The sequence below is a fragment of the Cenococcum geophilum genome (genome assembly GCF_001692895.1).
Source record: "Cenococcum geophilum 1.58 unplaced genomic scaffold K441scaffold_31, whole genome shotgun sequence".
NCBI lineage: Eukaryota > Fungi > Ascomycota > Dothideomycetes > Gloniales > Gloniaceae > Cenococcum > Cenococcum geophilum.
Window position 1 is genome coordinate 1,197,185 of NW_027137589.1, and position 12,153 is coordinate 1,209,337.

The 12,153-nt window shown below is 31.9% G+C and overlaps 1 protein-coding gene across 1 annotated transcript; it reads left to right on the plus strand.

The window, feature by feature from the left end:
- The first annotated feature begins 1,697 nt into the window (after positions 1-1,697).
- Positions 1,698-2,816, plus strand: K441DRAFT_639690 (kinase-like protein). Its single transcript, XM_067646588.1, has 2 exons — positions 1,698-1,754; positions 1,813-2,816. Exon 2 carries the CDS (start codon positions 1,822-1,824, stop codon positions 2,716-2,718), a length of 897 nt encoding a protein of 298 aa, XP_067502170.1. The 5' UTR covers positions 1,698-1,754; positions 1,813-1,821; the 3' UTR covers positions 2,719-2,816.
- The last annotated feature ends 9,337 nt before the right edge of the window (positions 2,817-12,153 follow it).

Genomic DNA, 12,153 nt, shown 5'->3' on the forward strand with positions numbered 1-12,153 from the left:
TATACTCCTTTAATATTTAGATAATTATATAGGTGCTAAAGCCAGTATAACGGATTTTCATAAAGATATTAACCGTAAAGTCCTTAAAATCTCCCTAGAACAACTCCTAGAGTATTAAGTCTAGCTAGTTATATATCTCTGTATATACATATATCTTATATTATACGTAGTCGGTTAGCTTATCCTTAGTGACTTCCGTTAGGTTAATTTTATTTTCCTATTTAGCTACTTTTTCCTTCTAATCTTTCTCTATTCCTAACATCTTATATTTTATATATTATTTAGGTAAGTAAGGGTATTCGTAAGGTAAAGGTAGGGGGATGGTTAGGGAGGCGGTTAAGGAGGTAGTTAAGGAAGTAGTTAAGGAGGCGGTTTAAGTTAGTTAAATAAGGTAAGGTGTTCTATATAGTAGTTGTTATAGATACTAGATAAGTACTCCTAGGTAGTTTCTCTTCTTCTCTTTAACTAAAATAGGCTAATATAAAAGGTGGATAAGTATAACTATCTTCCAATATACTGTAAGGTAGATAGTATAACTGTCCTTTAAGCTATTTACGTATTTCCTAATCTATACGCGCTTACTAATTAGTGTTAGTATACTTTAACAACGTGTAGAATATATATATTACAATAATATATACTATATAGTGTTATAAATAGATATTAATTCTTTAAGATCTACGCGTCGCAAAGGATAAAGCTCTTCGCGTATTCTTCCGTAACTTCTATTAACCAATTATAATTTTCTATCCCCGGGATAGAAAATCGCCATTAGCTCGCTTACCACTAACGCCTTAACCTCCCTCGTAATATGTCCACTATTGCAATGCATTTTATTCTAGCTACACGTATAATATCTTAACTTTTAATAAAGTGTTTAAGAATCTAGGCTATAATCGTTAAGTAGTATATAGGGATAATTAAGGGTATTTCTTAATTTAATGCTTTTATAAAAGTATAAAACTCTAGCCATTTTATATATAAGAAGGGAAGCTATTATACAATAATTAGATCTAGAAGTGCTTGCTTTATAGTATTTTAATATATTATACGCTTTAAAACCTTACCCTTAAGACCTTAAACTTCTCCTTTTACTAGAAGCTTTTAATATAGTTCTAAAAGAGATCTCTCCCCTTAATCTTTTACTGTTATATACTCCTAATTCTTTACCAGATTCCATTTAATATTATATTTTTTAAGATAGCCTTATAATCTAATAGTTAAGGAATAGTGTCCTTTTAGGTTTTAAGGAGGATAGTATTTATAAAAGTAGCGTTTCTTTATATAAGCCTTTTCTTCCTTTATTGCTATATGGGTATATTTATAAATTAAGGAGACTTGTCTTAAGATCTGTGTTATATAAGTAGTTAGGATTAAACCAGTATTAGCTTTAGTCTTAACGCCACTTAAAAGGGTAGAAAGTGTATTAACTTTAAAGGAATTATTATCGTTAAAGTTTTTAGGGTAAATTTAACTAGTACTAGCTATATTTATAGCGTCGTATAATAGGGGGTAAAGGTTTAGTTTTGTAGTTAAAATTTTACGGATATCCAGATCTTATCCGGATATTATCCGATATCCGGGCTATCCTCGGATAGGATTATTATCCGCCCGACCGGATAGGATAATCTATCCTCCGCAGGTCTGGCATGAGTGCACGGTGCCGCATTCCGGCCTGTTTTTTCGGCGCCGAAGAGGCACCGTTTTCGCAAATTCGCAAAACTATAGTCCACTTTCTCACTCTCTGGTAACAGGTATGGCCATAATACTTAACCATCCGCTCTATTCCGTCTAATCGGCACTTCTTCTTAGCTACGGATTATGGACTCAGACTTTCAGGATGATCTAGTCCAAAGCTACTCGGAAACCGAACTTATAAGGCACATTCTAGCGTCTCCATCGCTTGCACCCATCTCTAGTATACACCTGCTATCAAAGAATCTACTAGCTAAACATTACGAAGCTCCCCTAGTAGATGACGCGCTCAAAGCCATGGATACAGCTCATCGACTAGGCATTAGAGTTCCATGTGTGAAACGGACAATTCGAAGTGGGCACAACGTGTGGTGTATTATGGAACGCATTTTGGGAGACACTCTAGAAATTGTGTGGAGTCGGTTGAGCTGGTTCGCAACAATTAAATTGTCTCTGCAGCTCCGCCATTTTGTCTGGTGTCTAAGGTCGTTAACCTCTTCAACCGCCGGATCATTGACAACTGGCCAATGCAGATCATTCTACCTGGAAGATCGCTTCGGCCTGCCTGCGAGGTCAGATCCTAAGGACATTACATATTTTATTAGATTTTGGGTCGGCTTTAGCTCTATTCGACAAGCAATTAAGGCAGCAACTCAGGCCCCCGTGGAGCCTAAGGGACGAATACCTCCAACAGCCAAATCCCTTGTTTTCACTCACCATGACCTTGCACCTCGAAATCTCCTGCTCGACCCTTCAGGTCAACTTTGGTTGCTCGATTGGGACTTAGCAGGCTTCTATCCAATATATTTTGAGTACGCATCCATGCAGAACTTTCAGATGCCTCAAGACTGGAACCTGCTTTCAAAATTACGGTGGAATTTATTCACTAGGGCCGCCGTTGGGCGGTATAGTCGGGATGCCCGTGTGCTAGAACAAATAAGGTCAAGATTCTCGCGCTTTGCTGTCGGCCGGCGGTTCGATCTGTTGCAGAATGGTGGCCCATCCAGACGTCATGTATCCTAAATTTGGCTAGACTTACATAGAAGGCATTACTAAAGGGCGTTGTGAGTCGCTCTAGATAACCTTAGCAACCTACAGCGGTTACTCAAATATGTTTCATTGGTATAACTCTTGAGATACCTCCTTATGTCCTCAATTCCAACGTTTACGAAACGCTTTAGAAAGTGCTATTTTCAAACTTTCAAGTAGCCGCCCGCCATAGTTATAATACTTCCGGAACCACACAAAACAGCTTAGTATCTGCCTCTTGAGTGCAGCTAAAGAGTTGCATTAAGCTGCATACCCAAGATTCGGGAGTAACAAATGGGCTCCGGACCTCCCAGGGTTGCACACAGTCAACGTAAACTCGCACTATATTAATTATTTTATATACTAATTTCCTAATTAGGATTAACGTCTTAGCCACCCAGACAAGACAGCCACCCGCCCGAGACAGTGCACGGGCCTCCTACGAAAATTAAAATCAAATTGATATTAAAATCAACCCCAAAATCAACCTAAATTAACCCTATTATATAAATACACTATAATCCATTAGTAGTTCCTTCTAAACCTTCTTTATAAAGGTAATAACCCCCTATAATACAGCCTTCCTTTCCTTTATATAACGAAGCCTTATAGGAAATACTACGGTAGACTTATTAATGGGCTAGGTATATAGGTATAGAATAGTTAACAATATAAACATAACTCGTGGAGTGGTTACCTAATAGATTTGTCCTTAAAGATATCTCTTATCTCTAAGTCGTCTATTAAAGGTATAGCATTCCTATCTTTAATTTAATAACCTTTATTATTTTTAATACCTCCTATTAGGTCCTCTATGTCTAATTATTATAATTAGCTAGTGATATTTATTCTTTCTCTAGGTAAAGTTATACTATTCTATTCTTATTATACGGAGAAGAAGTTAGTATATATTATAATTGCGGCTCTATCTAGTCGCTAACCTTCTTTTTATATAGAGTGTACGTAAGTAAATATATGGTTATCCTGTAATGTTTAATCTGTCTTTAATGGTAAGTATATATATTTTATTATCCTTTATAACCGTTTAGTTCCTTATTTAATCTACTTTAGGGTTTTACATATTAATAGCGGCTAAAAGACCAGAGAGTAAGCTAGCTAAGGCTCTTACTAAGGTTTAACGTCGTTTTAATAAAGCGTCTTAGGCCCTAAAAGCTTAACTAAATACTTATACTTAGTTATCTTATCTAGCAAAAGTTTATAAGAAGGTACACTCTAAAGAGTTATATCTTATTAAGTAAGGTCTTTTTAAGCTTAAGGCTAAGGAGGCTAAAAAGGATTTTAATTAAAAAGAGGCGGAAATAACTTATACGCTAGTAGTAGATCCCTTAGATAATCTGGCTCGTCTATTACCTTTAACTAATCCTTTTATTTTTAGCTCCTTCTTAATATTACCTAACCCGTTCTCTTTTAATACTCCTATACCTTTTCCGTAGCGTTCTTTAAGTTCTATAGTAATTTCTAGGTAGTCTTATTATAGCCTATCTACTTAACCTTATACTATATCTTATTGTTAACGTCCTTATAACTAATAATCTTTAAAACTTACTATTTATCTTCTTCTTATCCTCTATATGTCTACTTTATAAATTAGTAACTTAACATTCCTATATACTAGCTCTAGCATTATAATATACTATATAAGGTAGATCTTTATTCTAGCTAGTAAGTTTAACTTAAATATAATTGGTAAAATTCTCTATATAATTTTAAAAGGTCCCAGCCTAATATAGTCCAATTTCTTACTTAATCGTTAACCCTTAAAAATTTTGTATAGTAGCTATACTTTATCCCCCTCCCTAAGATCTAGCCCCTTAGATCTCTTAATATTATAGTACCTTTTTATTTTCTCTTATGCTACTTTCGCTAATTCTATAAGGTCTATATAAAGATTTATTAACATCTTTATCCTTTTTTTAGCTATACTACTTATTTTCTTTACTTGCTATAGTAATAACGATATTCTTAGCTTATATTTGTAATTTGCCTTAAATAGTAATATACCTATTCCTTTTTATAGTATTGTATTATATATAAATTATATAACTAGTAATAATAATACCTAATTATTCTATATATAATTAATATAATGCCTTAGATACTATTCTTGTTTATATTAATTTAATAATATAAGTAAGTCATATCCAGGGGCACGAAATACATAGGAAATCCCTTCTAAGGTACCTTCTAGACTGCCTTCTAAACGGTGCTCTAAGCTAGCCATAAGTCCTATTTATGGTCCGTAAAATAAACCGTACAGCCTTCTAACGGGCCGTAAATAAACCGCAAGTACTCGTTCCACCCATTTTATAACCTTTAGATTGAGCTTATTTATGTTAATTAGGGTTTTAAGAGCTTAGCACGGCTTTGCCTTAGTTATAGCGTCTACTAGGTTATCTTCGCCGCTAATCCATTTAACCTCTATAATCTTATGTCGTTCGTAGGCCTAATATAAGCACATTAGGTCGACTATAAGCCTCTTCTCTTATGTCGTACCTAGTTTAACTAGGCAGTCGTAGAGGGACTTTAAATCGGTATATAAAACTAGGGGTAACTACCCCAATTATAGAATCTTCTAGATTGTTAATTTAATTGCGGCTACTATATTAAGGCTATAAGTTAGTATATATAGTTTAGAAGCTAATACACTGTGGGTTACTCGTTTACATTTAATTAAAGACCAATATAGTATATTTATGTCCTAATTATAGTCTGTAAGTACAATTACGAAGCTAATTTGTAATAATAGGTCTCTGTCATTAGCGAAGGAGGCGTTTATAAATACCAGTACACTAAGGGAATTTAGGTTTAGTGGTATAAAAGTAAGTCCTCTTATTATATTGTCAATTTGCCACTAAATACGCTTATTAAGCTGCTTAATATTTTCCTTTTATAGATCTATTACCTAGGCCGTAAAGGATAAATTATAGGCAGATTTAGGTTAACAAACTATAGTAATATAGGCGCCTCTTACACGCTATACAACGTATTAGTCCTTTATATTTACGGTTTTATAGGTCTCTTTATAGGAACTAGTAAGGTCCATAGGCTTTACTATAACAAGCCTTAGGTTTTAAGCTTAGCGTTCTTAAGTTAGCTAGATTAGGTTATCCTTTTATATAATTAAACCTCTATTAAACTTAATTAGAGTCTACTTAGTTAACTACTCTCGCGGCTTTACTAGGAATTTAGCCTTTTATAGCTTAGTCTCTTTAATATCCGCAAAAGTCCAGTTCGCTAAAAAGAGGGTATTATCTATTTAGAGTCTAATAATACTAAGGCCGTTTAATAGGGTGTATAGAAGGCAGGGGTTATATATTAACTGCTCTATCTTAAGTTTACGGACGTAATACTAGTGGTATATCTTAAATTAGTGGTTTCTAGCTTCTAGTACTCCGTAAAGGGGTTTTATAACCTATAAAATTATTCCTAGTTGCAAATTAAGCTTAAGGGATAGTTGTATGTAGATGTCTCTACTTAAGTAGGTGTTAGACTGTATATAGGCTTATAAGATGTCCCGTAAGTAGAGGGCTATAGGTTTAGTTTACTATAGCCTAGGCGTAAGTGTAAGTATAATCCGTTAACTAACTTATTAAATTATAGGTAATTATATAAGGACTAAGTCCTTTCCCTAGTTATTATAAGCTTATATAATAAGCCTTAATTTCTTAAAGGCTTTGTTAGTACTAAGGTGCTTAATCTTATTAATAAAGCGTAAGTTAAATATACGGACGCCTTACGGGACGTCTTTCTCTATTATAACCGTAAAGACGCCCTTTTTAAGTAGTCTATTAATCTCTTTACATTATAAGTCCGTAAAAGGGGTTTCCTATATTAGAACTAATATATTTATAGATAGGGGTTATCTTACAGATATACCTATAAAGGTTAGGTAATTCTTTATTATTATTATAGACGCTTTAAGTACGATATTACAACTACTAGGGAGGGAGTTAGAAGAAGCTAGTTAGTTAATATAAGTATGGTCTAGAATGGAGCCGATAGAGCTATGTAACGAGGAATGGTAACTAAGGTTATATAACGTAATCTATATAATCTATAGGATCCGTAGGATCTGTAATAAAGTAAATAGAGTATACGTACCTTACGTACTAAGGGGATTTCTTAGGAGTACGGTTGTGTATTTAAAGGACTATAGTCCCTACCTAGATAGTTCTCTCCTTTGTAGTTAATCTATTAGGCAACCACTCCACTAGTTATTATTACGTTATTAACTTCCTATTTACCTATATACCTAGCCCATTAATAAGTTTACCGTAGTTCCTACTATAAGGCTTCGTTATACATTCACTACCAAGGTTATAGTATTAATAAAGTTAAATAATATGCCACTAAAAGTAGCCACTATAACGCCATCGATGGCGGCAACTACTTTAAGGTTAGGAAACGACACTAGTATAGCAGATACTAACTTATAGCAACCTATAACGGTTGGATAACTATAAGAGATAGTTAACTAGCTAATGGAAAATAATATAATGTTAAAAAATAGGATTAACGGGATAGGAGTAGTAAAGATTAAGTTACTATTAATTAAAAGGTACTTAGGGGAAAGATTAAAACTTAAAGGATTCCTTATGTAAATGCACTTTAAGGTTATATAAGAAGGAGCGAAGCTGCTAATACCTATAGATCGAATAGCATATATGGGATTATTCCTGTTAAAAAGGGCACTTAAGTGGTTTAAGCCTTACCTTACGGAAATATAAGTAAGTAGAGTAATAACCACTAATTAAGAAGTACGGTTTATATTTATAAGCTAAGAAGGGTTTATAAAGCAACTTATACAAATGTTTAGAGACCTAGAGGCAGTAACTATAGCGAAAAGAAAACTCTAAGACACTACGCAATAAACCTTAGCAATTAAGTATATAATATAGTTCTAGACATTATTAATATAAGTTAAGTAAAATAATAAGGCGCTTATAGTATAGTATAAGCAAGGACTTAAGGCTAAAATCTAGAACGCGATTATCCTAATAGAAGATGTGGAAACCCTATAGGAACTAATAGATTAAGTAATTAAAATTAACAATTGGATCTACTAAAGGGAGACGGCCAAGAGGGGCTAAGATAGAATTCTATAGTTATATAAGGCGTAGAGTACGTAACGACTAAAGCTAAATTAGAAACTATAGTATGGCGTAGAGCTAATAGACCTAAGTAGTACTAGAAAATCTAAAAGATGGAATAAGAAATTATGGAAACCTAAAGGACAAGAATTAAGTAATTAAAGGTCTAAAAAGCAGAGGCTAAACTAGGGATCTTAGCAGCAGAAGACGTTTAGGCGGACTCTATAGCAAGAAAAATAGTTTAAAAAAGGAGCTTATATAAATTGCAAAAAATAAGATTATTACGTTAAAGACTATAAAAGTAGGTAGAGCCACTATATAGTAAAAGGAACGAGACTAGTAGACAATATATATATATAGAGGGATAATAATATGCTATAAGGAACAAAAGAGTATTTAATTAAAAGTTTTGCGTTTTGTTATAACAATATATACTAAATTAATAAGGACGCTAAGTACGGCGCAAGCTATTAGCTATAAGAGCTATAATTAGCAGAATATAAAGGAACTAATAAACTAGTTTACAGATCGGACATTAAAGATAACAAGTTTAATACAGGCGAAACATTCCATAATAATAAGGTAATAAAGGCGGCTTACTAGAAGTATATAGACCTTAAAGATATTATATAAAAAGCAGAGGATAATTCCACTATAGAATAGGGAACATTAGTAGGGATTAAGACCCCACTAGATATAATATCTATTGCTTTATAAAACGTAAGAGAAGTAGGATAGTAAACCACTTTAGCACTTAATAAAGGCAAAAGGCCAAAGGCTTAAGATTCTTAAGATAAGATAAGGCAAGCTTAAGGACCCATAATAGACGATAACCGATGGAGTAGAGTAACGGCTTAGTTTAGTAATATATAAATAAGCTTAGGACAAAGTTTCCTAAAGGTATAAGATTCTTAAGATAAGATAAGTGAGATTTAAAACTCTTAAGATAAGATAAGAATACTAATAAAGCCTAGTTGGACTAAGGCTAGAGTAAAGCTTAAGATAGAAGCAAGCTTAGGATTAAGAATTCTATAGGACTAAGATTTTAGCAACAGAATAAGGACTATTAAAGAAATTATAAGTAAGGCTTAGTAACAGGATTAAAATATTAATACTAAGATTAAGAAGTAAGAAGACTTTAAGGATCTATCTATAAGACGCAAACTAAAAGAAACCATAGAAGAATTTAGATAAAGAATTATCGCATAGCAAGAATAGAAACTAGATAAGAGATCTAGCGTATTAGGTTATATAAGGGATAGAGCACCCGTATAAAGAATTACTAATAGGCCTAGGGCAGGCATATTAAGAGCTAAGTAGCTTATTAAACTAGAAAATAAAGAGGATCTAAAAATCCTTATTAGGTTTAAAGAATAATATATAAAGGGCTGTTACGATATAGTAATAAGAAGATACTTCCTTACGGATAAGCCGTATACACTTTAGTAGCTATACTAAAAGTAGTATAGGCAACGACATAATGACGAGTAGGAAGATTTCTATATATAGTTAAATAAATAAGTTATCCAGGACCACCTAATTATAGAAAAGGCTATAACTTATATTAAAGGAGCCTTAATTATAACGTTAAAGGATTTAGAGGAATAATTAGAAGACTAAAGGAGTAAGAGATATATCTTAGTACCTGCGAATAAAGTTGTAATATTTAGATTAATACGGCAACGGTTTAAACTTAAAGACGAAAACAAATTAAGAGTTAACCTAAAGCACCTAGTATACTATACGCTATTATAGATTATATACGTGGATAATATATACGAAATGTATAAAAATCTAAAGAAAAAGAATTGGAAATACCCTATAAGGATATATTAGGCGCTAGATAAGTAATAGTATAGAAATACTAAATATATATACGGCTGGCATTAGCAGAAGTTTAAGAGTTAGGAGACTTAATACTTTAACTAAAAAGATTTCTTATAGAAGAATGCCTAGATAGATAATAGTAGTGGGAATGTCTAGAGAATATATGTCTATAGTATATTAAAGACAAAAAACGAACTAAATATTGGCTAAAGAGCAAGCCAAGTATATAAGGATTAAGCAGCTAATAGTTAGGAAAAGTAGAGGCCTATAGGACTAGAGGAAGCTAATAGTAGAGCCTTAGACCCTTAAAGGAATTTAAGGATAATACCTAAATTTATAAATTAAATGGTAAGATTAGCAGTTTAAAGCGCTAATAGATAGTAGAGTAACGCGGAACTATATCTCTCTAGCAGCAGTTAAGAGAATAGGATTGCCTTATAAACAGAACAAGCAACCTTATCTATTAGTTACGATTTTAGGAGATCCAATAACCTATAGAGGAGGGATTATTAATCTTAAAACAGGATCTATTTAGATAACTATTAAAGGGAGATAAATTAAGATATCTTTTAATATCCTATTATTAGGACGGGATAAGGCAGTATTAGAAATACCTTAGTTATAGAAATATAACCTAAGGATTAATTAGATTATAGGTTAAGTTAATATTAAAGATACTTAACGCCGCAAAATATAATAATAAACTAAGTTAGTATAGTACTAAGTTAGAGCGATATATAAAGAGACTAAGTAAGGCTTAAGTTATATACTAAAAAGATACTATAAGTATAGTAAGAAACTATAGAGCCTAGAAAGTAAAAAGTTAGTAGATTATACAGTATAGGACTATAAGATAGAGTTAGAACTAGGAATAAGTTTAAGGTTCTTTTTAACCTATAAGCTTACTAAAGAAGAGTCTAGAGCACTTAAAGAGTTTATTTAAGAAAACTTATAAAAGGGATATATTAGACTATTGTAGTTATTAGTAGGTTATCCAGTACTGTTTATATTAAAGTAAAACGGAAAACTTAGGTTATACATTAACTATAGGCAGTTAAATAGCATTACTTAAAAGGATAGGTATCCTTTACCCTTAATTAGCGAAATCTAGGATTGGATAGGTAATACGCAAATCTTTATAAAGATAGATCTAAGATAGGTATACCATTAGATCAAAATCAAGGAGGGCAATAAATAGAAGATAGCTTTTAGATTAAGAGAAGGGCTATATAAACCATTAGTTATACAATTTAGATTAATAAATATACCGATAACATTTCAGAAACGAATTAATAGTGTATTAGAAGAACAACTTAATAAGTTTATTATAGTATACCTTAATATTATTATTATCTACTTAATAACTAAGGAAGAACACGGGGAACACGTTAAATAGGTCTTAAAGAGACTATAGAAGGAATAGATACTAGTAGTAATTAAGAAATATAAGTTCTTTATAAGGAAAACTAATTTTGTCGGATTTATTATTAAACTAGGTTATATTAGTATAGACCTAAAGAAGATTAAAGCCATAGTAAGTTAGCAAAAACTAGAAAATATAACGCAGTTAAGGTTATTTTTAGGGTTTTATAACTACTATAGAAGGTTTATAGCATAATGGTTGAAGAATATTAAATCGTTTACTAGGCTTATAAAGAAAGAGAAACTATAGGTATGGGGAAATAAATAAAAGAAGTTGTTTAAGGAACTTAAGGAGTTGTTTACCTAGGAGCTAATCCTTAAGATCTATTAATTAGGACTAAATATAGTTGTAGAAATAAATATATTAAACTACGCACTAGGAGTATACTTGCTATAAAAACACAAGGATATATAGCATCCAGTATTATATTATAGTTAAAAGATAACACTACTAGAGTTAAACTATAATGTCTATAATAAGGAGTTATTAGGTATAGTTATAGCACTTAAGGAATAAAGAGCATTCTTATAAGGCGTAAAGAAACTATTTATAATTAAGATGGATTATAAAAACCTAACGGGGTTCCTAATAACAAAAGAACTTAATTATAAATAGGTTAAATAGGCAGAAATACTTACAAAATACCATTTTAAGATTTAGTATACTAAAGGAACTAAAAATATAAAAGTAGATATACTTAGCAGAAAAGCTAAACTATAAAATACTAAGAAACTATTAGGAGCAATACTACGCAGAGATAAGAATAGATAGATTAGATATAATTACCCTAAGTTAGCAGCAACTTAAAAAGATAATAAACTAGAAAAAGTCTATAAGATATTAAAGAGCTTTTAAGTATAAAGAATTCTAAAAGTATAGCTAAAAGATCTATAGATAGATATATACGAAAATTAAGAAGCGAAGTATATCCTAAAAAGCATAGCAGAGCATTTCGTGGAAGACTTTTATAAGGGAATAACTTAAGGACATAATAGAGCAACAGGCTTAATATTAAGACTTTAAAAAGAATACATTATTAACAGAATCTAAAATATCGCAAAAAAAGTA